This window comes from Apodemus sylvaticus, chromosome 5 (genome assembly GCF_947179515.1).
Source record: "Apodemus sylvaticus chromosome 5, mApoSyl1.1, whole genome shotgun sequence".
Lineage (NCBI taxonomy): Eukaryota > Metazoa > Chordata > Mammalia > Rodentia > Muridae > Apodemus > Apodemus sylvaticus.
Genome location: NC_067476.1, coordinates 11,817,545 through 11,843,275, shown reverse-complemented (window position 1 = coordinate 11,843,275; position 25,731 = coordinate 11,817,545). Strand labels below are relative to the sequence as shown.

Genomic DNA, 25,731 nt, shown 5'->3' with positions numbered 1-25,731 from the left:
GGAAGAGCGGCCAGTGTCTTAGCCACTGAGCCATCCCTCCAGCTCCATCCTTTGGGATTTTTAAGTTAGTTGGACTTGTTCATTTTTTCTTTGCACTTTATTTTCTTTTCCATCATCAGGGATCAAAGTGGAGACCTTGCATATAACAAGCAAGTGCTCCAGCACTGAGGTGCATCTCCACTCCTGTTCTGTATTTCAAAAGCAACCTTCTTCATTAGCAACGATGGCACAGTGAAAACCGGTATGTGACCATGTAGACTGCAAGAAGGAGATGCTGAGGCCAAAGTTGATTCTACAGTATTTCCTAATTAAATTTGGATCTTGGAAACTACTGGATTTGTACCATGTCTTGTGCATGAGTCCAGGTCCAGGATACAGAATGTCAGCTCATACATAGTACCGGAAAAATAATATTCATTAGTGAATAATAGATAAATAGCACAATAGCAAACACCTTGGGTGTTTGTGTTTGCACCTTTAAATGAAGATTAGAAATGATGCTCGGTTATTGAACGAATTTAGTAAAATGATACCTGAAAGGTGTGTGACAGAGCTCAGCACCCCATCAATGGTAAGCAGACCACAGAGACGCAGGAATAGTTTCAGTGTACTGGAAGCCTATGTTGTGGCTGGGAATGGGAATAGAGTTAATAAGAATCTGCCCTCAGAGTTCGGTTTTTTGGCAGGAGAAAATGGAAGGCTCCCAAAAAAGCAGAAAGAGCATCACAGCCTGGCTTTGGGGAGATTCCCATGGCCTGGGTAGCCAGTGCAGCGTTAGTGATGGGATTTTAGGACCCTGAGGGCCGGGCGCGCGGGTGAGACGCAGGGGTGGGCGCTCCCGGAGCCCGCATCCCGGAGGGCGGGGTCTCACGTCCGGGCCGCGCTTCTATTGGCGGAAGCGCGCGGGTGACGGTGACGGCTGGCGCGAGGCCCCGCCCCCGCAGCCCCGCCCCTCCCGCGCGCGCCGGCCGCTCCACAGCCTCGCTCTGGCCCGAGTCGCGCCCCCGCGCGGAGTCCGCGCGTCAGTCGGTCCCGAGCGCGACTGCGGGGCGGCGGGCTGCAGACAGCGGGGCGCGCGGCCCGGGGGAGGCGGCGGTGTCGCGGGAGGAGCATCGGAGCCCGGAGACTCGAAGAACGCCATGGCCCCCATTGGCCTCAAGGCGGTGGTCGGAGAGAGTAAGTGGCGTCCGGGTGCTGCCCCGGGGCCGGCGAAACCCGCTATTCAGGCGCCGCCCTCCCGGGAGGGATGCCCCTCTGGCTTCCTGCGGCCAGCAGGCTTCCCTGACTCTCGCTTCGTCCAGATCCCCTCTTCACCTCGGTCCTCCTCACCCCAGACGCCTCCTCGGTGTCTATTCCTCCATCTCCTCTTCACCCCATCCCTCCTCACCCCTCGCCTTCATAAACATCCCGTTTTCCTTTTTACCTTCATCCCTTCACCTCCATCACACCACCTCTCTTCCTTCATCCCATCCCGTCTCCTCTCTCTCTCCCTGTTCACCCCAGACCCCATCTGTCCCTCCCCCACTCGCGCCTTTATGCTCTCCAGCCCACCACCCTCCTCTGCAGCATCACCCTTCTGCACCCCAACTCTTCTCCAGACGTATTCCTTTCCTACCGTCTCCCTTCCTTGCCTTCTGCATTTCCAGAGCTCTCAGTTCCGCTCCCCCCCCCTTTTTTTTCTATCTCCAATCCCTCCCTCTTTCCCACCCTCCCTCGTGAATCGTGACGAACGAAGCCTGGCCTGCGTCCTCCTCCCTCCCTACCTCCCTCTCCCGGGAGCAGGGCGCTGTCCCCGGCTGCAGAGACCCACCTGGGAGCGGCTGGGCGCGCGCCGCCAGGGCCACTCCTGCCAGCTGGGGAGGGGACACGGGGTTTTCCTGTGGCGCTGCTCCTGCAGGGCTCTCTCCGCCCCCCCTTCCCCGGGCTGGACTTAGAGGAAGGGGTCTTAGCCGGGTCTGAACCCTGAGAAATCCGGAGGGAGAAGGGGGAGTCTCAGTGCCGCGGGAGGAGTGGCCCCAGCCAGCGCCGCAGTCTGCAGTCTGGCTGCTCTGCTCCTGGGACTCAGCCCTGGGCGTCGCTGCGGGGAAGATGTGATTGTTTATGGCTTTGCATGAAAGGCACAGCAGACATGTTTAAATTTATTCTTTCTTTATTTATAATGGATGGGGGAGCGTCGAAGTGAGGGCGGGTTGTAGGTATTCTCAAATAAAGATGGGTGACCTATGTAGAAAAACAGTGCCTCCTCAGGATTTTGGCACGTCCTTACAATGAAACCGTGTGAAGACTGCTGTGGCTTTCGCTATCTCTTCTTAGAGTGAGAGAAAATGAAAGTGCCTTTTCCATGTAGGAGAGGTGGAAATTTACAGTTTCCTTTTTCAGTGATCCTCTTCTATGGTAGCTTCCTCCCCGCTCCCCCATCCCCCATCAAATGCAGCATAACTGTTGAGCGTTGTAACTGCCTTCCCCTTATTCTTTTGATTGGTATATGGGGATACTCTTTTGGTGGAATCTAACCATGTACAACCCTGATATAGTACATCAGAAGAAATTATTATAAAAACAAACCCAAAAATCGACATTTTTTTAAATGCTCATGCTAGCACCCATGCTATAAAGGTTACTTGACTTGTTTTCTGAGGAGAATCAGCATTTAAGGCTGCAGGTATCCATAGGGATTTTCTGTCATCAACATCTTCATTTTCACCCATGGGAAAGCAATTGAGGCTTGGAGCAGTTAAATGACTTGCTGAAATCACTGTTAATTAATTTAAAAAAATCTAGTGTTCATTTCCTTGCAACTTAAGTAAAAATAATGTCCTTGTTTTCTACATACATACAGTTTCCTCTATACACCCTTGACATGGGTTAGAGGTGTGGGATGGAATATCATATTCCAGGGTATTGTTTTTGAATATTACATTTGAAAGATAAAATGCTTATTATAGAACCTCCTCCAAGACAGTCTCTACAGTCCAGGCTGCTGGCCCAGAAAGCACTTTGTAACCTAGACTGGCATTAAATTTATCTTAATCCTCCTGCCTCAGCGTCACAAATGCTTAAGATTATAGGTGTGAGCCATCAACTCCAGCATTTTTTTGTCGTTGTTAATTTAAGACAAGGTGACAAGGTCTCACTTTACAGCCCTAGCTAGCCTGGTACTTGCTTCCCAGTGCAGGTTGGCCTTGAATTTCTGGTAATCATCCTGCCTCAGGCTACCAAAATGCTGGGGTTACACCATACCCAGTTGAGAAGGTGTTTGCATCCTTTTGCCAAGACCCTTGATTATGTAGGTGTCATCATAACCTCTCTCCTTGCCTCTTTTAGAAGTAAGCATAAAAAAAATCAGTATGCAATATGGCCAAAATTTCCTTTGAAACAAAGTGAAACTGTGGTGTACAAAAATAAGTGCAATTAAAAAAAATTGGTGAATGTGTGAACAGGCTTCTATTCCTGCGACAATTGAGTTAGGCATGCGCTTTAGGAAAACACATCACTGAATACTATTTTAATGCCACCTTCTAGTTTTTGGTGGAGTTTCTGCTTTGACATTTTTCTCCGAAAAATAAGAGTGAAATGATGGATTGGTTTTTTCCTTCTTCTTCGCTGTCTTGAGAACTGAGTCTAATACAGCCCAGGTGCGCCTAGAGCTGGCACAGGCTAAGGATGAGTTAAAACTGACCCTCCAGCGGCCACCTCTGGAGCCTCCCAGTGTGGTCTCATTTTAAGCTGTGCTGGGGATTGAACCTGGGGCCTGGAGTATGCTAGGTTAGCACTCTACCTACTGAGCTATATCTGCAGCTAAAGCTTAGTTTAAAAAAAAAAACAAAACAAAACACTGCACCAGTTTAAATGTCACCTTCCTTTTGATCTAAGTTAACATTCCACAGTCACTGTCTTAGTTGGGTTTATTGTCTCTGTAATGAAACACCATGGCCAAAATTAACTTTGGGAGGGAAGGATTTTTCCACATCACAGTTCATCATTGAAGGAAGCAGGGGCCTGGACTCAGGAGCTGATGCAGGCCTGCTCAGCCTGCTTTCTTACAGAGCCCAGGGGTGGTCTCACCCACGATGGGCTGGGCGCTCCCACTTCAATCAGTAATTAAGAAAATGCCCCACAGGCCTGCCTACAGCCCCATTTTACAAAGGCATTGTCTTAATTGAGGCTCCCTCCTCTAAAGGCTCAGCTGTGAGACGTTGACATAAAACTGGCCAGCACAGCCACTGTCAGATATTTTCATACGTAAAAAATGATCTTGTTTTGTTTGAGGGGAAGCCCACATCTGAATGCTGTGTCCGTTTGGATGTCATAGACCATATGGGGTTCTGGACCCCAAACTTGCAACAGCTCATCATTAGCAGTTGATACATATTTGCTGAATGAACAATATCACTTAGGATATGAATAAACATGAAATAAATGTAGTTTTGAACCCCTCCCCCCACAATCTGCCCCAATCTAATTTAGAGCCTTCCACATGTGCAGTATGGGTCCTTCTGAGTTGGCTGTAGGTATAAGAAGAGGATATGGGTTGACTTAGCTACTTATTCTACAGACATTTGTTTAGAGCTTACTAGGAACTATGTGAGTTTCAAAACTGAAAGCTGAATAGAACATGGGTCTGGGGCTGGTGAGATGGCTCAGTGGTTAAGAGCACTGACTGCTCTTCTGGAGGTCCTGAGTTCAAATCCCAGCAACCACATGGTGGCTCACAACCATCCATAATGAGATCTGACGCCCTCTTGTGGTGTGTCTGAAGATAGCTACAGTGTACTTACATATAACAAACAAACAAAACAAAATAAAACAAAGGTCTGCTGTACCAAGCAAGCATAGTGGCATATGTCTTTAATTCCAGTACTTGGGAGGCGGGAGCTCCAGGCCAGCTAGGGATACTTAGTGAGACCCTGTCTTAAAACCAAGGAACCAACCAACAAACCCCTAAAACCAAACCAACAACAAAATGGGACTAGTTCTACTGTGTGGCAGTCAGCCCCCTGGAAGCTTTCCGTAGCTTGCCCAGCACGCTTTAGAACACACTCAGTGTGCTGCACTTGTATGTGTTGGTCTTGCCCAACTGGTTTGTAAATCTCTGCAGGGGAGAGGAGGGCCCTTGCTCTTGGGTCTGTCCTCAGTGCATGAAGTAGGCACTGGCACAGTTAATGCTGGGCAAACAGCTAATGAGAAAGAGAACAGGCTCAGAAACTAGAATTATGGAGGCCCCCGTGCCGGCTGGGATTGTGGGTTCTTGTGCCGCTGTGCCAGCTTTTTACTGGGATGAGCGCAGGTTCTCATGCTTGCCCCCAAGAGCCTTAGAAGCCGACTATCTCCCTGAGTTTAAAGGCTCATGGTTTATTCACTTCAGGACTACGGCTTAACTTTTAAGATTAAACTTATTTGTTTGAGTTGGGAGTGTGCCACAGACATGTAGGGTAAGGCTTCAGGAGTCAGCCCGTCCTGTTACCACATAGGTCTCAAGGATCAAACTCAGTTCAAGGTCAGCTGCAAATACCCATATCCACTGAGCCGTCTTCCTGATTCAGGTTTTTATTTTTTTTAAGATTCATCCTCTTTCTGCCTCTGTCTCTGTCTGTCTCTCTCTGTCTCTCTGTCTCTCTCTCTCTCTCTCTCTCTGATTTGTTCAAAACAGAGTGTCTTTGTATAGTTCTGGCTGTCTTGAAACTCGAACTCCCAGAGATGCACCTGCCTCTGCCTCCTGAGTGCTGGGATTAAAGGTGTGCACCACCACTGCCCGGCTAAGATTTATTTTTATTTTTGTGTCTGAGTGTGTAGGTGCCTATAGAATTCTGAAGGGGGCGTCAGATCCAGTGGAGCTGGGCTTATAGGTGTTTCTGAGCCACTGGATGTGCATGGTAGGAATCAAATGCAGGCTCTCTGGAAGATCCTGTCTAGACAGACAGACAGACAGACAGAAACAGATTCCAGATTTTCTCCTGCTGTTCCCTATGGACAGACAGCCTCTTCCCCCTCTCAGCTCCTGGCAACTACTAACCTTTTTCCATTCCCTGTAGTTTTACCTCTTCCAGAGTATCATGCCAATAGAATATAGCATAAAGCTTTTTTTTTTCTTTTGTTTGTGTTTTGAAACTGGATCTCACTCTGCAGCCCTGGCTGGCTTGGATCTCACTATATAGACCAGGCTGGCCTTGAATACACAGAGATCCACCTGCCCCCTGCCTCCTGCCTCCTGCCTCCTGCCTTCCAAGAGCTGGGATCAAAGGGTGCACTCCGTCACCCAGCTCCTAAAATGTGGTTTCTGGGGCTGGAGAGGCGGAGAGACTGCTCAGTTGGTAAAGTCCCTGCTGTGCGAGCATGAGGTCCTGAGTTCAGATTCCCCCCAGGTGAAAGTGCCAGGTGCAGTCACGTGCATCTGTAACCTAGCTAGGGCATGGGTGGAGGAGACAGATGGACCCCTGAAACATGCTGGCCAAGCAGTCTAGCAAATCTGAGCAGTAGGCACAGAGAGAAACTATTCATAAGCTAAGGTAGGTAGTGCTAGCAGGAGACAAATGATGCTGGCTTCTGACCTCCATTTGTTTAAACAAACATGTGCTTTCATGCACAGGTATGCATATAAACACATATATCACACACACACACAAAGTATATAAATTTTAAAAACTTGATTTCTTTCATTCAGAGTGGTTGTAGTACATGCTTACTATCTCAGCACTAGAGAGGCAGAGGCAGGAGGATTGCAGCAAGTTCTAGGCCACTGTAAACTGCGTGAAAAGTTCGAGGCCAGTCAGGACCATGTAGTGAGAACTTAACTTCCCTATCTCCCCTTTCCTTCTTAAAAGTAACATCTTTTACATAGCATTTTACTTTGTGTGTGTGTGTGTGTGTGTGTGTGTGTGTGTGTATGTGCGTGTGTGTGCACACATACCCTGACACACATGTAGAAGTTCTACCACGTGGGCCCTGGCATTGAACTTAGGGTCATCAGGCTCAGTGGCAAGCGCCTTTACCCACTGAGCCCCTTCTGTGGCGCCTTTACTTGCCGCTGAGCCTGCAGAGCGGCCAGCACTGCCTCCCCTTTCCTCTGGTGTCTGAAGACTACAGTTCTGCACTTCCTTGCCCGCCGCCCCACCCTGCCCCGCCCGGCCGGCTCTCCCTCCCCTCCTCTGCCCCTCCCTTCCCTCCTTCCTTCCTCTGACAGGGTCTTTGTATTGGTTCCAGACTAAACTCAATTCTTAGGCTCAAGTATGCCTTCTACCTCATCTCCTTGCCTTCCTTTGGATATTTTTAATAAAAACAACTTTCTTGATGTAATAATTGTGATTTTACATCTTTTTAGACATAAAAATATAAAAATTCTTTTGAGTGATCTCATTGCACCTTCCTTCCCAGTTTATTTTATTTATTATTATTTTCTTATTTAACTTTGAGACAGTGTCTCACTGTATACTCAGGCTGGCCTGAAACTCACAGTGGTCCTCCTGTCTTGGCTTCCTTACTGCTGAGTTTACAGGTTTGTGCCACCTCACAAACACCGGCTATGGTGTTAATTTAAGGTCTTTCTTTTTTGTTCTCTCTCTCCCTCTCTCCCCCCTCTCCCTCTCTCTCCCTCTCTCTTTCCCCCTCTCTCTCCCTCTCTCTTTCCCCCCCTGTGTGTGTGTGTGTGTGTGTGTGTGTATGTGTTGTTTTGAGATAGGGTTTCTCTGTATAACCAGCCCTGGGTGTCCTGGATTCGATTTGTAGACCAGGTGGGCCTTGAACTCACTCACAGAAATCCGCCTGCTTCTGCCTCCCAAGTGCTGGGATCAGAGGCATGAACCACTATGCCCATTTTGGTTTTTGTTTGTTTGTTTTTTCTTTCTTTTCCTTTTTGGTGTTTATTTCTAGATATAGTTCTATTTTGAACTGGTTGTTACCTTATAATGATGTGATTTACAATTTAAGTTGTGGCAAATTTCCCTAAGTAGTGGTTTAGGGCCCAAGCAGCACCCTTCTGTCTTCATCAGTTGTGAGAAGCCATCTCCCCTGTATCCAACAATGGTTTATTGTGTCGGCTGTACATTTAAAAGGTCTCTCTCTCTCTCTTTCTCTCTCTCTCTCTCTCCCTCCCTCCCTCCCTCCCTCCCTCCCTCCCTCTTAGCACACAGCACCTCTGAGGCAAACGGGTGCTTGGCAACTAATGAAGTATTCTTCCTTCAGTGAGTTGGTCAGGCCAACTTTTATAGTTACCTCTGGCAATCCAGCAGCCCTAAAGTGTGTGCTGTGGTCCTGAGCTTGCCCTAGGAGAACTGTCTCAGGAACGCCTGCCAGCTTTGAGGCCTATCAGTGGGACGCAGCTCTTCCTAAAGGGACTTAGCTAGGTTAAGCATTGTGAAGTGCTACTGAAAATGCTAATTCCAAGATGGGTCTTCATTGTAAGCATCCTTTAATGTCTTCCCTTTGAATAATTGAAGCTGTTAAGAGCGGGTGTCTTGGTCATTGGGTGTACATAGCTGGTACACCCTTTCCTTGTTCCTGGCTGTCGTATACACACACACACACACACACACACACCCATGAACTGTCAATCAGCCTCTCAGCAACCAACCAGATTCTCATCATTGTAGCTCAGATGCTTTGAACAGTTCACAGAAATGTGAGAAAACTCTACCTCAGGAGGCACAGCTTCCCCCAGACAACTCGCAAGAATGAGCAAGAACTTGGTTCTACTACAACAAGCCTCTGTGAACTCTACATGACCCTGCATGAGCTGTTCTCACTTAGGGTTGGAAGGGAGCCTGGTTGTGAACACGTTCAAATTGGTCTCCAGAAGTCAATCTTTCTGTAGTGGCCTTTGGAGATGTCAGAAAACTCAAGGGCTATCGAACACACCTGAGTTCACTCAGTGGCTTCCAAGGGATTTGGACCCAATGTCTTTGTTTGTTCATCCACCGTATAGACTGCCTATTGGTACTACAGTCTGTGCAGCAAGGTGATGGATGCTGGAAACCTGGTCCTCCTGCCTTGGCCTCCACAGTGCTAGTGCTGGGATTATAGGCCCATACCACCAGGCCCAGCTGGATCTGGTTCTTGTGGGGGTCCACGTAGCACAGCAGTGACCTGCCCTGGCTGGGAGTCTGGATAATGTTGGGATCCCTAGGAAGCAAGCGAGGACAAGGAGCTCTGTAAGAGGGAAGGCTAGCTGTGCAGAAGATGGTCTCAGCGGGCATGAGTAAGGCAAGCCAAGGAAGTGCTAAGGTTGGCAAGAAAGAGGAATCCAGTGTAGCTCTGCTGGGGAAGGGAAGGCAGAGAAGCTGGAGGGGGCTGGGTTTCCTTAGCCTTGTGCTGTTTTAACATTCTTACTGTGTTCCTGTTTGTGATGGGAAGGAGCGGCTATGTGGCACAGTATGTCTGTGGAGGTTAGAGGACACCTGTAGGAGCTGGTTTTCTGCTTCTGTCACATAGATCCTGGAGATTAGACCCAGGGCATCGTGCTTGATAGCACACGCTTTTGCCACTGAGTCATCTCTCAGACCTTATGTTGTTTTTCAGAAGCCCTGGAGACCCCATGCAGATTTTTAAGTCAGTGGGAGACAGGGTTGGAATGGTTTAAAGTGCTCTGGTTCTCTGTGGAGATTGGATGGGAGGTAGTGAGTTAGGGGCTGTGGTGGGGTCCTGGCTGTGGCAGTATTTGGGAGGCTATCCTAGGTCTGAGACAGAGCAGTGGATAGGGGAAGGAGGGAAGCTGGGAAACGTCTTACGGATGTTGACGGGTTACATCACGGCCGTCAGATTCAAGGGATGAGAAGAGACAGCTGGAAACCAGTCCTCGTTTAGAACAGCAAGTCCTAAGGTCATATTGTTCCACAGGAGGCAAGGGCAAGAGAAACAGCACATTTGGGGGAACATTACCTTCCCTAGGCACCTAGGCACTGTCTCTGAGAATATGCTTAGAGGCAGTGGGCAGGGGCGGCAAAGATCAGGAGAAGTCATGATGGAGGTGCAGGTTGGGGGCCATGAGATGACCGAAGCTGTTGGGGACAGTCAGTCAGATGAGAGGGTGGGAAATGTAGGAGAACCAGTGAGGGAGACACTGACACTGACTGGCAGGCCCAGCCAGAACAGCCAGGAGGCCTGGGAGTCAGCGGGGAGCTATCCTGGGTGTCTGAGCCTTTGCCCTTAATTCCCAGTGACCTTGAGCCAGCTGCAGTTGGTCAGCTCAGGGCAAGGCTCCACTCTGCAGCAAGGAGGCTCTGTAGTCTGGACCCTTGAGGAGAGTTCACCTCTTGGTGCTTCCCAAGAATTAGAGTCAGGAGCTGTCTGTCTGCGCTGACTTCATTGCTGTGGTTGCTTGGAGGAGGAAGTGTGGAGATGTGGAAAGGCAGGGTTTGTGCTGCGTTAACATGGCATCGCACAGATCAGGCTTGGGAAGGCATCTCAGAACCCCCAGTCTGTACTCTTTCCCACAGCAGGGACTCGGTTTATTCTGTCTGTTGAGTGAATCACTTCATCAGGCCTTCTCCTTTGTGACCTTCGGAGACAGACAGCACTAGACTGGTGTTTCGTGCCAGACGGACTGACAAGGGCAAGTCAGGAGGACTGCAGTAGTGGGGCAGAGTGGCTGCTCGCACTGAGCTCACAAACAGCAGGTAGCTGGTGGCTTTTCTCATCCTCATCCTCATGAGGCTCTGTCACAGCAGGAGGGTCAGAGCTGCTGTAGGCTGGCAGCCCATGGAGGAAGAACTCACCCACCGGGGTGGTGGTTCTCAGCAGTGAGGAGTGACCACATCTCAGGAGAAAAATGAAACGGGAGCTGATCAGGGTCACATCACATTCTGTTTTGTTTTTGTTTTTTAAAGATTTATTCATTTATTTTGTGTAAGTATACTGTAGCTGTGTTCAGACACACCAGAAGAGGGCATCAGATCTCATTACAGATGATTGTGAGCCACCATGCTGTTGCTGGGAATTGAACTCAGGACCTCTGAAGTCAGTGCCTTAACCACTGAGCCATTTCTCCAGCCTCACACTCTGGTCTTTAAGCAATAGGCCTCCAAGAGCAAGCCTTTGTAATTACTCAGCAGGGAAGAGTGCTGGAACACACACACACACACACACACACACACGTATTAAATAAGTAAATAAATGTTTAAAATATTACTTTGAGCTGGAGAGATGGCTCAGCAGTTAAGAGCCCTGACTGCTCTCCCAGAGGTCCTGAGTTCAATTCCCAGCACATGGTGTCTCACAACCATCTGTAATGGGACCCGATGCCTTCCTCTGGTGTGTCTGAGGACAGGAAAAAGACTCAGATTCTAGGCTCACCTTGTAGTAAAAGCTGCTTGCTGCCTTGGGACCTTAAGATGAGGCAGTCATGTCTCTGAGAGTTTCCCAGGGACCTTTGCTTTAGATACTCTCTTGCTTTAGATAGGGTGTAACCTGCTGGGAAAGCCATCAGTAGCTCCATAGTGCCTCCCTCTCTGTGACGTTCTGCCATTGGGAAGTCCCACTTCAGGGTGCTCAGACCCTGACTTTCTTTTCTTTCCAATTATCAATCTGGCTTCTGCTGTGTTTTCCAGGAGGATTCCTCAAGCTTATCATTCCATTTTCTGCTTAGGTTTTTGTTTCTACTGTCAAATTCTATCAAAATTTCAAATACTTCCTTCCTTCCTTCCTTCCTTCCTTCCTTCCTTCCTTCCTTCCTTCCTTCTCCCTCCCCCTCTTTCTTTCTTTCTTTCTTTCTTTCTTTCTTTCTTTCTTTCTTTCTTTCTTTCTTTCTTTCTTTCTTTCTCTTTCTCTCTCTCTCTCTCTCTCTCTCTCTCTCTCTCTCTCTCTCTCTCTCTCTCTCTCTTTCTTTCTTTCTTTCTTTCTTTCTTTCTTTCTTTTCCAAGTCTTGTTTCATGGATGCAATGGATGCAGTAATTCTTAGGTCTTTCTCTTTAAACACACACACACACACACACACAGAGAGAGAGAGAGAGAGAGAGAGAGAGAGAGAGAGAGAGAGAGAGAGAGAGAGAGAGAGACACGTGTCTAATCTCAATTTTCTTTCTTTCTTTCTTTTTTTTTGGTGGTAGTTTTATTTGTTTTGGTGTCTGCTTTCCATGCAGGAATCTTTCCTCAGATGTTCAGCAAACTGTGTTGTCGCTTATGATGAAGAGTGGGAGACACTGACAGCAGTTGAGAGCTTTCAGCCTGGATGGGATGCGTTGTTGAGGGATCCCAAAATCAGTGTCTTTTCATCTTAGACTCAAAGTTCCCAAGAAATGTTCTTCTGTCCAAGAGACCACAGTCTAGGTACAGGAATTCTGGAAATTTAGTGGATGGCAAAAACTGGTGGTAAGAGGGGATTGCCCCTCCCCCAAGATATGGTTTCTCCATGCAGCCCTGGCTGTCCCGGAACTTGCTCTGTAGATGAGGCTACCTCAAACACACAAATCTGCCTGCCTCTGCCTCCCTGGTGCGTGCCATCATGCCCTGCTGGAAGAGGATTCTTGAGGGCCTGTGTATGTAGCTCATTTGTTCCTCTCTTTCTGAGTTGAGGTCTATAGTGGGAATTCTGGAATTTTGGGTTCTTTTTTAAAAACAGAAAAATATTATAAAAATATACTTTTGTTCTAATCCCAGGTGTGGGGACTTGGGGGTGCTTCTCGGCAGCTGCCTGTGATTTGCCTCGTGCTCTAGTAGAGGCATGGTGTGGCCAGCTGCAATTGGGTGATATTTGGAATTCTGGGAATTTTTCATTCAGTGGGTATATAAATGCTAGGGCCCCTTAGGTAAGGGTGGGGGCTGGCTGTTGGTCATTTAGAAAGGCTGGTTACAGTTTGTTTTGTTGGAGTCGTGTTCAAAGAGAAATAAGAAATTAAAGAAACTAGATTCAGAGATCTTTATCTCTTCCTTCCCCTCCATCCTTTCTCTCCCATCTAGCGATAGGAGGTGAAGTTAAGGGGATAAAGGGTGGGAAAAAGAAGTAGCAGCAGAGACCAGCAACAGAGGCCCGTACTCGCCAGGTGTCCTGACTCCCCCCAGGCCATGGGGCAGGCCACAGGCACGCCATGGGCACTGAGTGCTGCCAGCTCCTATAGTCTCTGAGTTTCTGTGTTCAGTTTGCTAGTTTTTACTGCCCTTGTTTCTAAGTCAGGATGGATAGATATACTTTGACTGGCTCACCTTTGATGGGTGCAAAGCAGCTAGTATGTCTGGTGTAGAAAATTAGCCTACAGATTATAAAATGAGATATTAGTTAGGAGAACTGCATCCTAGGAAGGAAGGAGGGAAGCCCATCAGACAGGCTGGGCTCCACTACAGCCAGCTTCCTAACAACAAGTGACAGGCACTTCAGGCTACGATTTTTTTTTCTCACTGATTAAAAAGTCATCATAAATCTCAGCATTTTAGTGCTGGTTATATGGGCAGCAAATAAGAGCTGGCTGCAGGTTAAAAACAAATATGGGTCCAGTGTGGTGGCACTTGTCTTTAATCTTGGCACTTGGGAGGCAGAGGCAGATGGACTCTGTGAGTTTTGAGGTCATCATGCATGCACACACACACACACACACACACCAAACAAACAAAAATCCACAAGCAAACAAACAACAACAACAAAAAACCCAAGTGTCTGTGATAGCCCAAATCCAGGAATCTTATGATGAACTAGCTTTCCAGACTCCGGCATACATCTTCAACAAAGTGGTCTTGGGCATTGAGCCAGAACGCAGTTACGTGGTGTGGAGACTTCACCAGGCTTGCTCTGCTATTTTCCCACTGTGCAGTTGAGATCAGGTAGCCAAGACCACCCCAGTACCCAGCCGTCACTGCCTGCTCCAGCAGAATATCCCAGTTATGCCTGGGGACTTGGAGACATATGTGCAGTTTATATATAGAGAGAGCTGCTTCCAGTCATTTCAAGTGGAAAAGAATAATAAAATGTGTCCATGGGAACTTTGCAAAAACTGTTGTTTAGGGGGAGCTTGGTGGTACACAGCTTGAACCCCAGGATTTGGGAGACAGGGGCAGGCAGATCTCTGAGAGTTTCCGGTCTACCTAAACAACATAGTGAGATCCTCAAAAGCTAAACAAGTGTTTTGGTTCTCTTCTCCTGGGTTTTTGAAAACAGGGTCCAAGCTGGTCCTGAACTCATATGTAGCCAAAGGCTCCTGTGAACTCCTGGTCTTGTTTCCTGGCCCGCCAGGCTTGGTTAGCATTTACAGATGTCTTATAGAGAAGGAAGACAACATCTAAGGCTTGTTCAGACAGGTTATTCTAGAAGGCGGCCTTCAGGGAAAGCAGCTAACTGTTCTCAGTGAAGGTCACGAGCGAAAAGTCCAAAGGAAAGGTAACAGAAATGAAAAGGGTGGAGCTGAGGAGGAGGTCCCAGGTCCCAGGTGAGGGCAGGACAACAGGAAGCAGTGGTAGTGCTAAGCTGAGGAAGGATGGGCGATGCAGAGGCACAGATACAGAGGCAGAAGGAGCACTGTGAACAGAAGTCACTTGATTTGTGTACTCAGCGGAAGCTCGCATCCGGTCCTTCCTCTGGCTCGTCAGCGTTCTTCTCTTCCAGGAGCCCCACCGTCTTCCCCTGTTTGCTTCTGAGCCCAAACCCAAATATGATGTTTCTTTTCTTCCTGGTATATATATTTTTAATCTTTAGAAGATATTTTTAGAATTATTTGTTTTATTTTATGTATATGTGTGTTTTGCTTGTATGTCTGTGAACCACATGTATGTGTCTGGTGCCTGCAAAGGTTAGGAGAGGGTTTCGGATCCCCTGGAACTAGAGTTACAGACAGTTGTGAACCATCCTGTGGGAATCAGCCTGGGTCCTCTGCAAGAGCAGTAAATGCTCTTAACTGCTGAGCAATGGCTCCACCCCATTTTTTCTGGTACTGTTGTAATCGGTTGCTTGGATTTAGAAGAAGTAGTCCTTCTGAAACGGGATCGGTCTGTGTTCTTTTTTTTTTTTCTATATTCTTTGTTTACATTCCAAATGATTTTCCCTTTCCCAGTTCCCTCCTCCCCATAAGACCCATAAGCCCTCTTCCCTCCGCCCATTCTCCTATCAACCCCTTCCCACTTCTCTGTCCTGGTAATCCTCTACATTGCTGCATCAAGCCTTTCCAGGACCAGGGCCCTCTCTTTCCTTCTTCTTGGGAATCATTTGATATGTGAGTTGTGTCTTGGTTATTCAGAGCTTCTGGGATAATATCTACTTATCAGTGACTGCATTCCATGTGTGTTCTTTTGTGAATGAGTTACCTCACTTAGGATGATATTTTCCAGTTCCAACCATTTGCCTAAGAATTTCATGAATTCATTGTTTTTAATTGCTGAGTAGTATTCCATTCTGTAAATATTGCCACATTTTCTGTATCCATTCCTCCATTGAGGGACATCTGGGTTCTTTCCAGCTTCTGGCTATTATAAATAAGGCTGCTATGAACATAGTGGAGCATGTGTCTTTATTTCATGCTGGGGAATCCTCTGGGTATATGCCCAGGAGTAGTATAGCTGGGTCCTCCGGAAGTGTCATGCCCAGTTTTTAGAGGAACTGCCAGACTGATTTCCAGAGTGGTTGTACCAACTTGAAATCCCACCAGCAGTGGAGGAGTGTTCCTCTTTCTCCTCATCCTCACCAACACCTGCTGTCTCCTGAGTTCTTAATCTTAGCCATTCTGACTGGTGTGAGGTGAAATCTCAGGGTTGTCATTAGGGAAATGCAAATCGTTCTCTGTTCTTATCTCTGGTGGGACTAGTTCTTGCCTCTAGCTTTCCTGAGACTTTCTTCTAGTGTCAGTGTTGATGCCCACAGAAGTCTATATGGAAGGTTCCAGAGGCACTTTCGGTCCTTGCTCAGGTAATTGGGTCAGGGAGGAGTCTTGGTACTGTTGAAATTTTGGTCAGATTGTTGGTGTTTAATAACACCCCCTGGCCAGGGTACTCAAAGTCTTCAATCAAGGATTTCCCAGAGGGAAGTCCAGTCCCTGCACTGGCCTGTGGTGCCTGCTGGGTTTCTGGAATAGAGAAAGTCTCCATTCCATCGTGCTTTCTTCTGAGGGTGCTCTCTGTCTAATGTTGGTCTCTGGGTGAACACCACACAAGAAATGTAACTGGGAACCGTTAGATGCCACGTCTACTAATGTGGCTACTGGCCACCTTTTCCAAGTTTCCCAGACTTACTTCTTATCATAGGGTATGTGCTAAGAGAAACTCAGTGGTTGATTGAGAAATTCATTCAGACTGGAAATCAAACGGGGTGTTAGTACATGAGTGTCCCTGCTGGTGTGCAGAGGGGACAGCGCCGTTTCCTTAGCAAACGTAGACTGTCTCCCTCATCTCTTAATCACTGTTCTTCCTTCCTTCCTTCCCTCCTTCCTTCCTCCCTCTTCCTTCCTCCTCCTCCTCCTTCTCCCCCTCCCACTTTTCTCTCTGTGATATTAATAATTGAACCCTGGGCCTTACAAATGCTTGGTGAGCATTCTACCACTGAGCTGTTCTGCCTTCATTTTAAAGTTGCGAGTTGGAGTAAGTTGCTTGATAGGCCTTGAACTTGCAATCCTCCTGTCTCAGGCTGCTGAGTAACTAGGATTACAGGTGCTCTCCCTTCCACCCCACAACTTCTTGATTTTTTGGTTCAAAGTACCAAAATAACTAGAAAATGGAAATTTTAAGAAAATGGAAATTGTTTTTTTTTCCTGGCTCTTGCCATCTGTGCAAGTTTTATGATGCCACAGCTCCTTTTATCTGAGGCACACTGTTTAGTCAACCTGAAGAAGAACAAAGTAACGCTTTTTATTTTATTTATTATTGTGTCTTTTATTCTTTTGGTGCTGATTATTGCGGCTGGGGCCATACCCATGCTAAGGGACTGTAGCCTCTAAGGCCCCCAAGGGTGTCCTCTGCCTTGACCAGCCTGGGAGAAGCTAGCTTCTTGACCTTTGGCTTTCAATCTAATGAAACAGGGGAGAATACAGGATTTGCCTTGAAAGAGAAAGTGGACTCTGTCCTGAAACTCGACTCAGCCCCCCTTTTAATCTCTGATGGAAGGCAGTCGCAGCCATGCACTACATGGGTGCTGGCAGGCAGCCTGTGTCATAGATGCCATAACCTTGGGCATCTGAGTCTTATGTAGAATCTGCAAATAAGTCCTCATCAAGCCAGCTTCAAACCTTGGGCCCCTACTTTCCTCTAATCCCCTACCACCCCAGAATCAAACTTAAATGGGCTAGGCAGCTTCAGAGAGGGGCAACCTGTTCTCACCCTGTGGCTGATGCTTTGTGGTCTTGCTTACATCTGCAAAGTATAGTTTAGATACAAATAGTAAATTAAAATCTTAGATAGATGCTGTTTTATAAGGGTAGGTTGAGGGAGCTGTCATTTGAGGGCTCTGTGTAATAGTCCTGTGTTAAGAAAAACTGCATTATTTATCTTTTTCTTTTTTCTTTTCTCTAGCGGGTGTAATGCACTTTATTTTTTTTTTAATGCACTTTATTTTTAGACAACCTACATGACATTTTTTTTTCTTTAAAACAATGCCTCCACTCCATGTAAATCATGATCAGAATAAAGTGTCAGCCCTATTTGTCTTATGTCCTGGGGTTGTACGGATAGTAAGCAGCAGCTAGTTAAGGTGATGAGTGATGGGAAATAAGATTAAATGAAGAGCTCTCCCAACTGGAGTATGCAACTTCCCTGCCACATAGATGCACACCCCAGTTCAGTCTGGGCGCCACAGAGGCAGGCGGGGCGCTCAGGGAGCTTTTCTTTTACATCCTGGTACAGACCAGAAGAACAACCACACCTGTTCAAGGGCTATCAGTGCATGCAGATCTGTCTGTCTGTCTGTCTCTCTTTTCTTTCTTCTTTTGTTCTTTCTTTAATTATTTATTTATGTATTTATTTATTTTGACAGTCTTATTATACAGACCTGGTTGACCTGGAACTCATAAAGCTCTATCTTCCTCTGCCTTCCAAGTGCTGCGATCAAAAGGATGTGCCTCCCCACACTGGACTTTGGATCTTGGATTCTTTCGTGTTTGTTTGTTGAGACAGGGACTCATTATGTAGCCCTGGCTGACCTCACACTCACAGAGATCCACCTGCCTCTGCCTCCCCTGTGCCTGGCTGAACTTGGACTTTTAAAAAATGGTTTGTTTGTTTGTTTGGTTGGTTGGTTTTTCAAGACAGGGTTTCTCTGTGGATCCCTGGCTGTCTTGAAACTTGCTGTGTAGACCAGACTGACCTCAAACTCAAGCAAGTCTCCCTGCCTCTGCCTTTCAAGTCCTGGAATTAAAGTCATACGCCACCACCTCCTGACTGTAATTTCTTACTTTTGAAATTATTATATAATTACTTCATTTCCTCTATTTTCTTTCCTCCTTCCAGTCCCTTTCATTACCCTACCCCCTTCTGCTTTGCTTTCACTCAAGTTCATAAACTCTTTTTCTTCAATTGTTGTTATGTGTGTGTATTTGTGTCTAATGTACATATATATACACATGCACAAATATAATGTTTTACACATACACACACACACACACACACACACACACACAATGGCTCTGCTATTTCTCATCCACCACAGTAGTGTGCAGGAGTTCTAATGACTTTATCTTACAGTGCTTTTATTTGATGTCTCATTTCCCCACCTGGACAGTTAGTTCTTTGATTGAAATAAACTTGTTTTTTATATGTTCTTTTGTATCTTCATGTACATTTTGATGTGTAGTTACTAGATAATTTGATTCCCTGAGCCTCGCCATTCTACTGTGTAAAGTGAGGGTGATTATGCATACCCATGGTTAGCTGTGTGCTTTCTTTTTCTTTTTTCATTCTTTCTTTTTTTTTTTTTTTTTTTTTTTTGGTTTTTTGGATTTAGTTTTTTCAACACAGGGTTTCTCTTTGTAGCCCTGGCTGTCCTGGAACTCACTCTGTAGACCAGGCTGGCCTTGAACTCAGAAATCTGCCTGCCTCTGCCTCCCAGATTGCTGGGATTACAGGCATGTGCCACCACTGCCCGGCTTGTGTGCTTTCAAGGAACTGTCGTCCATAGTTCCTGTGTAGCTCTGGCGGTCCTGGAACTTGATCTCTAGACCAAGCTGTTTGTTGTTGTTGTTTTGTTTATTTTTAATGGGAGATTTGAAAATAATTTTGTAATCTAATTTTGCAAAATAGTTGCCAGGTGTGGTGGTACGCATCTTCAGTCCTAGTACTCCAGAGGCAGAGGCAGGCAGATATCTTGTGAGTTGGAGGCCAGCTTGGTCTACATAGTTCCAGGACATCCAGAGCTACATAGTGAGACCCTGTCTCAAAACAAAACAAGCACCCCCCCAAAAAAAAACCAAAAAAATAAAACAAAAATAGGGTATGTGTTGGGGAGTACAGTTTAGTGGTAGAACATAGGCTAGTCATATAGAAGATCCTGCGTCTGTCGCTGGTATAAAACAACAACCCAGAAAATGAGTACAGGGAGAAATTCTAAGATGGTGACGGTTCTTACCTGAACCTTGCTTATGTCTCTACATTTACATAACACCATAGGCCTTATTGCATTTGTGTAAGGATTAAGGAAAGAGTTTTCCTGATCCATCTGGTTTGCAGACTTCTACTTTAGGACAGTCACCATTTACCTGTATTATCTTTCAAGAATGAAGACAAGTGTCCCAGCAGGCCCCGTGGGAAAACCTCCAAGACCTCTGTTTAAGCTGTGGACTTTGAACACTGGGCCTGTGTGGGAATAGAGAGCCCCTGGGCTGAGTCACCTCCTTCAGCTCTGAGCCTAGCATAGACCACTGCCTGGCTCACTCACAGAACTCCACGCCTCTGTGCTACAGGATCCCATGGACATTTCAGCAAATTGTCATGCTGTCTCAGATGACAGATGGGGTGGGAATGAAGATACAGGACAGGAAGGGAGCTGTCATGTTTGAAGGTGACTGGGGACTGTGGGAGTCCTCATCAAGTCCTGCTACCTTAAAGACTAGGTGATCTGTTCTCATGCCTAAAAATGTGTTCTCCAGAGCCACAACCCTAACTAGACTCTAGTTCACTAAAGTGTGTGCATATAGTCATGCATGCATGAGTGAATGAGTGTGTGTGTGTGTGTGTGTGTGTATCAGAGGACAGCACTGGGTATTGTTCCTCCAGAGCTGACCATCTTGCTTTCTGAGATGGTCTCTGACAGGGGCTTGTGGCCCACAAGTCCCAGGAATCCTCCTGTCTGCCTTTCCAGCACTTGGGTTGCGACTACATGCAGCCATGCCTGGCTTTGTATGTGGAACATGAGGTTCACACTCAGGTCTTCAAGCTTGTGTGGCCTGAGGTGGATGGTGGAAACATTTTGGTTGAGTGCTTGATCAGCTCTAGAGGGCTCTTGGTCTCTCTCCCTATAGAGGAGATCTGCAAAGTTGAGGGAACGGGATGGGATTATATGCTAGAAAATAGCCCAGGCCACTTCTTGATTCTCCATGCTAAAATGGGCTCTAATCCATGTTTCCTTTTTGGTATTGGATTAAAGAATGTAGGGCATCACTAGGATTGGCTGTTAATAATACCCAGGACAAATATATGCTGTGAGAATTTGGGGGACGGGATAAGGCTGTAGGAAGGCTGCTGATGCACCAGTTAGGCATACATGTGCATGCTCGTGCTGGGTTTGACTTTTCTCATTCTATCTCCGCATTCCCCAATCTAAATGTCTCCTGAGCAATATCTTTTTACTGTATTTAAATAAATTTTTGTAGCAAAAGATATATTCAGCCTGCATTGTTTGTTAAGTTCAGATAAAGCAGAGGGGGCTGGACTGTATGTAGCTCAGTGGAAGAACACACACTCACCTCTCTACTACATCCCAGTACCAGCACAGCCGCAGGCAGGCACACCTTTCACGAGAGAGCACCCTGTCCCAGGAGAGTCATGCAGTCAGCAGAGGGTGTTCTGCTTTGGGATTTTAGCTGACTTTGACCAAAGCCTAGGACACCTGCACTTCGATGTGTCCCTCCGTTCTCCAGGAGTTCTTCCAGCAGAAGACCTCATGCAGAGAAGGCCCTTCACGCAGCCGTCCAGAGCACTGTGTTCTGTTTTCTAGTTGGCCTGTTTGTCTGTTTGTACTAGTAGATGCACAGAGCAGCACTGGGGCATACCAGCAATTAAAGCTAATCATTTTGTCTCATAAAGGTAACATTTTGCTCTCTTTTTCCAATTTGCCTGTGCATATATACTTTTAAAAAACAGTTGTGTGTACAACATGAGAGAAAACAGAGGCTGTGAATTTCAGTAGAGCAGCGAAGGGCATCAGGGACGCTTGGAGGGAGAGAAAGAAAGGGGAAATTATGTAATTACATTATGATTTCAAAAATAAAGTTAGCCAGGTGGTGGTGGCACATGCATTTAGTCTCAGCACTCAGGAGGCAGGTGGATCTGTGAGTTTGAGGCCAGCATGGTCTACAGAGCAAATTCTAGAACAGCTCTCTCTCAAAATTTAATTCATTAAAAAGCCCTCAACTCAGGTAACAAGGAGTTAAAGCACAAAGAGAATAAATAACTTCAGGATCAGAAAGCAACAACAAAAACCAGTTGTGTTTGCATTTGAAACATTGACATGCTAGCCTTCAATGAAATACATAGAATTCTAGTGCCCTAGATGTGACTTTGTGATTTCATTTACTTAATTAAAAAAAAAACAGATAAAAAAAAGTTGTAGGGCTGAAAAGATGGCTGAGTGGGCCTGACCTGAATCCCATCCCTAGAACCCTGTAAAGACAGAAGGAGAGCCAGGCATCAAGGACCCCATAATCCCAGCACTCAGGAGGCTGAGGCAGGGTCATTGCAAAGTTGAGGTCAATCTGGACTACATAGTGAGCCTCAAAGGGTAACATAAAAATCCAGGCTCCTGGTTTTACTTAAAACTGTGGTCACAAACCTCAAATTAGTTTTTAAACCTGTCCAGAAATGCTAAAATGTGGAAATCCACCTCCCTGATCTCTGGGAAGATACACGGTGCCTATTTTTCTCAACTCTTCCACTAACACTTACTCCCCTCCCCCAACTCCTAGCTGATGACATCATCTCCACCAGCCATCACAGCATCCTGTCATCTCAGCCCATTCCACCCAGGTCAGGTGATCCCTGCCCCTCCCTAGAAGGGGAGGGAGGTTCCTGATCCACCCTTCTGTTGGATCTTCTTTTGTTTTTTGCCAACACCAAATGTTCTGATATCTCACATCTTTCAGAACAAACAAAACCTTCATTTGCTTTAGTATCTCTGGTCTATTTATTCTTTGCTACCTTTTAGCAAGTCTTTCTGAAAAGGATGATCAAGGTCATCTCTCTGTCTGTCCTCTCTCTCCCTCTAGTCCGTTCTTGTCTCACTGAGAGCCTGTCAAAGCCAGCCAAGCTCATGTCTCTGGAGTGTAGCTTTGGCTGGCCTCTAGACCAGGCTGGCCTCAAACTCACAGATATCCACCTGCCTCTACCTCCGAAGTACTGGGATTAAAGCTGCCAGCCACCGCCACCTGTTTATTTTTATTTTATGTGTATGGGTATTTTTCCTGTATGTATATCTTTGTACCATTTGCATATAGTGACCACAGAAGCCAGGAGGTGTCAGATTTCCTGGGCCTGGAGTTACAGTTATGAGTCACTTTGTGGGAGCTGGGAATCAAACCCCAAGTCCTCTGCAAGAGCAGTGAGTTCTCCTAACTGCTAAGCCGTTTCTCCAGCTCCTAAGGTTTTTTTTAGTTTTTTATTTGATTTTATTTGATTCCCTGGAATTGGAGCTCTAGATGGTTGTAAGCCACCATGTGGGTGCTGGGAACGGAGGCCAGGTCCTCTCTAAAAGAGCAGCCAGTGCCCTTAACCACTGAGCTCCGTCCTCATCCCCACAAAACAAGACTCCCAGTATTCTCTGCTGACAATTTCTCCTCTCTTTGTGTCCCTCCAATAATCTCTGCCTCTCGTCCTCTGTTCCCACTCCAAGTGCTGAGGCTCATTATGTGGTAGGTGTCACATCTACCTGCCATCTCCATCCGCAGTACATCAGGTTACCTCCCCCTCCCATGGCCGCACCACTCATCCCACAAAAAGGAGGTCACTTCCCAGCAACCATGTGGTAGCTCACAACCATCTGTAATGGGATCTGATGCCCTCTTCTGGTGTGTCTGAAGACAGCTACAGTGTATTCATATAAATAAATAAATAAATAAATAAATAAATAAGTATCCATCAATGGATGAATCCACGGACAAGCTCCAGGTCTGGTGACTGCTTCCCTCTGAATTACAGCGCATTAGAGACCAAGCCATCGGCTGAGCCTGTGGTCTGCCTCCGTCCTAAGTGCAGCCATGCCTCTTCAACCCCAAACAGATGCCACGTGTCTTTTCTTTGCCTCCTACAAGCTTTTCGAGTGTCCCTCTCTTCTCTCTCTGGTGGCAGCCTCTTGGTCAGGATCGACTTCCTGGCGATGGCCTTGCTCTATCTCTGTTTGTGCCGTGTCCTGGACTCTCCCATATTCTTTTCAAGGCACACAGAAGACGCTTTGGGTGCTGCTGTCATCGAGTGGTTGCTCCCATCATGAGCCTGCGGGCCCTCGGGAGTGGGCCAAAGCTTGTGTTGCTCCACTAGTGTCTGCTACACTGTGGGTCCCCAGCCAGCACTCACTGAGGGAGTGAAGGTGTGAACGTGTGTTTTCCTATATCATTATTTCCAATGGGTACACACTAGTCTATTACAGGAATATAACCTAATTTGCTCAAACACTTTGTGTCCAGGTTTTCACTACATCACAATATAAGTAAATTAAGTGTCTAAAGGAAATAGTTTTGAGTAGTCTGTGGACTCTTGTGCTGGCATTTAAAATCCTAGGGATCTGGCTGGGGCTGTAGCTCAGTGGTAGAACACTTGCCTAGTGTGTGGGGGGCCCCAAGTTCAATCCCCTAAAAGTACCACATACAATTAAGTCCCAGGAAGTAGAATTCTTTCTTTCATATTAACCTTATTTTTATATTTTAATTTTTAAGCAGGGTTGCATAAGGCTACTTCATGCAAGTACATGAATATATCCTCCCATCCAGGATGCAGTTTTACTAACATAGGAAAATGAATATATAAAGCAAAAATAAAAACATGAAATATGATCTCAGCTATGTGAAATTACATAGAAAAGCTAGTATAAAATGAACTAAAAGCTACCTAAATACATTTTAGGTTGGCAAGATTACAAATGATTTTTCCTTGTTTTCCTTTTATGGTACTGGGGATTGAACCCAGGACCCCATGTTTGCTCTCTCACAATGTAGCAGACACTGAAGGAGCAACACAAGCCTTGGCCAGCTCATGAGGGCTCAAGGGTTCATGATGGGAGCTTTGGAGACTTTCCAACGGACGGTCTCCAGTTACACCTAGGCTGGCTTTGAACTTGCTGTCTTCCTGCCCCAGCCTCCTAAAACAAGCATTAGATGTACTTTTAATATTATTTATCTGTGTGTTTTCCATTGTATTATTTTGTGATGCTAGGGCTCAAAACCACACCTTACTCATGATAGGCAAGCATTCCACTTCCAAACCACACCCCCAGCCCTTTATTAGCATTCCACCTCCAAGCCACACCCCTAGCCCTTGATTTTTTTTTTTTTTTTTTTTTTTTGGGTCAGGCAGGTCTTGATCTCAGCCCACCTTGGCTTAACATTTAACATCTTCTTGTTTTGCATCCCAACTGATATGGTTCCAGGCAAGTCCCACCCACTACAACTTTCTATTTTTGTTTTTAGTAATCAGAAAAAAAGTTCCTAAAAACTTGCGAACACTTCATGAGAGGTTGGATTATTGATGGTCAGAAGCAGAGTTAAGACTCTCTGTGTCCTAGAAGGGTGGGCAAGGACCCGAGTGCTGGAGACACCTGCTGGTGTCTGCCTTGAAACTTCTCATCATTCCAGGATAATGTGGGGCGTGGCCTTTCAGAGTGGCAGGTCATATTTCCTACAAGGCCTCTGTGGCCATTCATATGTATATGAGGCCTCTGCAGCTGTTCTTTCGGGGGCTGAGGTGTTATAGAAACTCACAGTGTGACAGCTATGGTGAGACCCCAGGCCTCCTGACCATAGAGTTAGAGGGGACTCGTGGGGTCCCCTCGACTGAGCCTTTTATTTACTTACAACAGTGGTTCTCAAACCTAATATCCTGGGGGATGGGGGTGGGGATGACGACGACTCACAGCTGTCTCCATAGGAAGGCTGTGAGGTCATTGGCCTCCTTTTCATGCTCTCTGAGCCCTTTCCAGATGTCACCTGATTCCAGACAGATTAGCTTCAGAAGCAGAAGGGACAGACAGCTGTCCTCTGTGAAGGCAGACATTAGGAGAGCTACAAAGATTTAAGACCCCTGCATTCTCCCTACATGGGTACTGTTCGTTCACTGAAATATTACTTATGTTAACATACACTGGTTTATGATTATTATTGTTGTTGTTATTATAATAAATGAATTGGTTACTTTTTCCCAGTTTATTTTTGTTTGTTTTCAGAACAATATCTCCCTATATTGTCCAGGCTAGCATAGCATTCTGCTGCCTCTGTGTCTCAGACTGGCCTCAAATTCATCCTTTGCCTACTGCACCCCTGCAGTTCTGGGTCTGCAGGTGTGGCTCAGCCAGCTCAGCTTTGCCCTAGTGCCACCGTACTTACCCACAGAGAGTCTCTGGGGTCTTTTGTTTGGAAATCATAAAGAAGACCTCACTTTGTTTAAGGTCAAAATGTCTATGAACCAATGAGTTAAGGAGCCAGG

At 46.5% G+C, this 25,731-nt stretch overlaps 1 protein-coding gene and 1 non-coding gene across 3 annotated transcripts in view; one reads left to right on the top strand and one right to left on the bottom strand.

Annotated features, from left to right (window-relative positions):
* The first annotated feature begins 952 nt into the window (after window positions 1-952).
* Window positions 953-25,731, top strand: part of Stxbp1 (syntaxin binding protein 1) — a 58,373-nt gene continuing 33,594 nt past the window's right edge. For both annotated transcript variants that reach the window (XM_052182216.1, XM_052182214.1), the window contains exon 1: window positions 953-1,176. In XM_052182216.1, the coding sequence (XP_052038176.1) occupies window positions 1,140-1,176 (37 nt within the window). In that variant the 5' untranslated portion in view covers window positions 953-1,139. The remainder of the gene's footprint in view (window positions 1,177-25,731) is intronic.
* On the bottom strand, window positions 17,656-17,782 carry LOC127686520 (small nucleolar RNA SNORA31). The gene has a single exon (XR_007978143.1). It is a non-coding gene; the product is annotated as a small nucleolar RNA SNORA31 (small nucleolar RNA).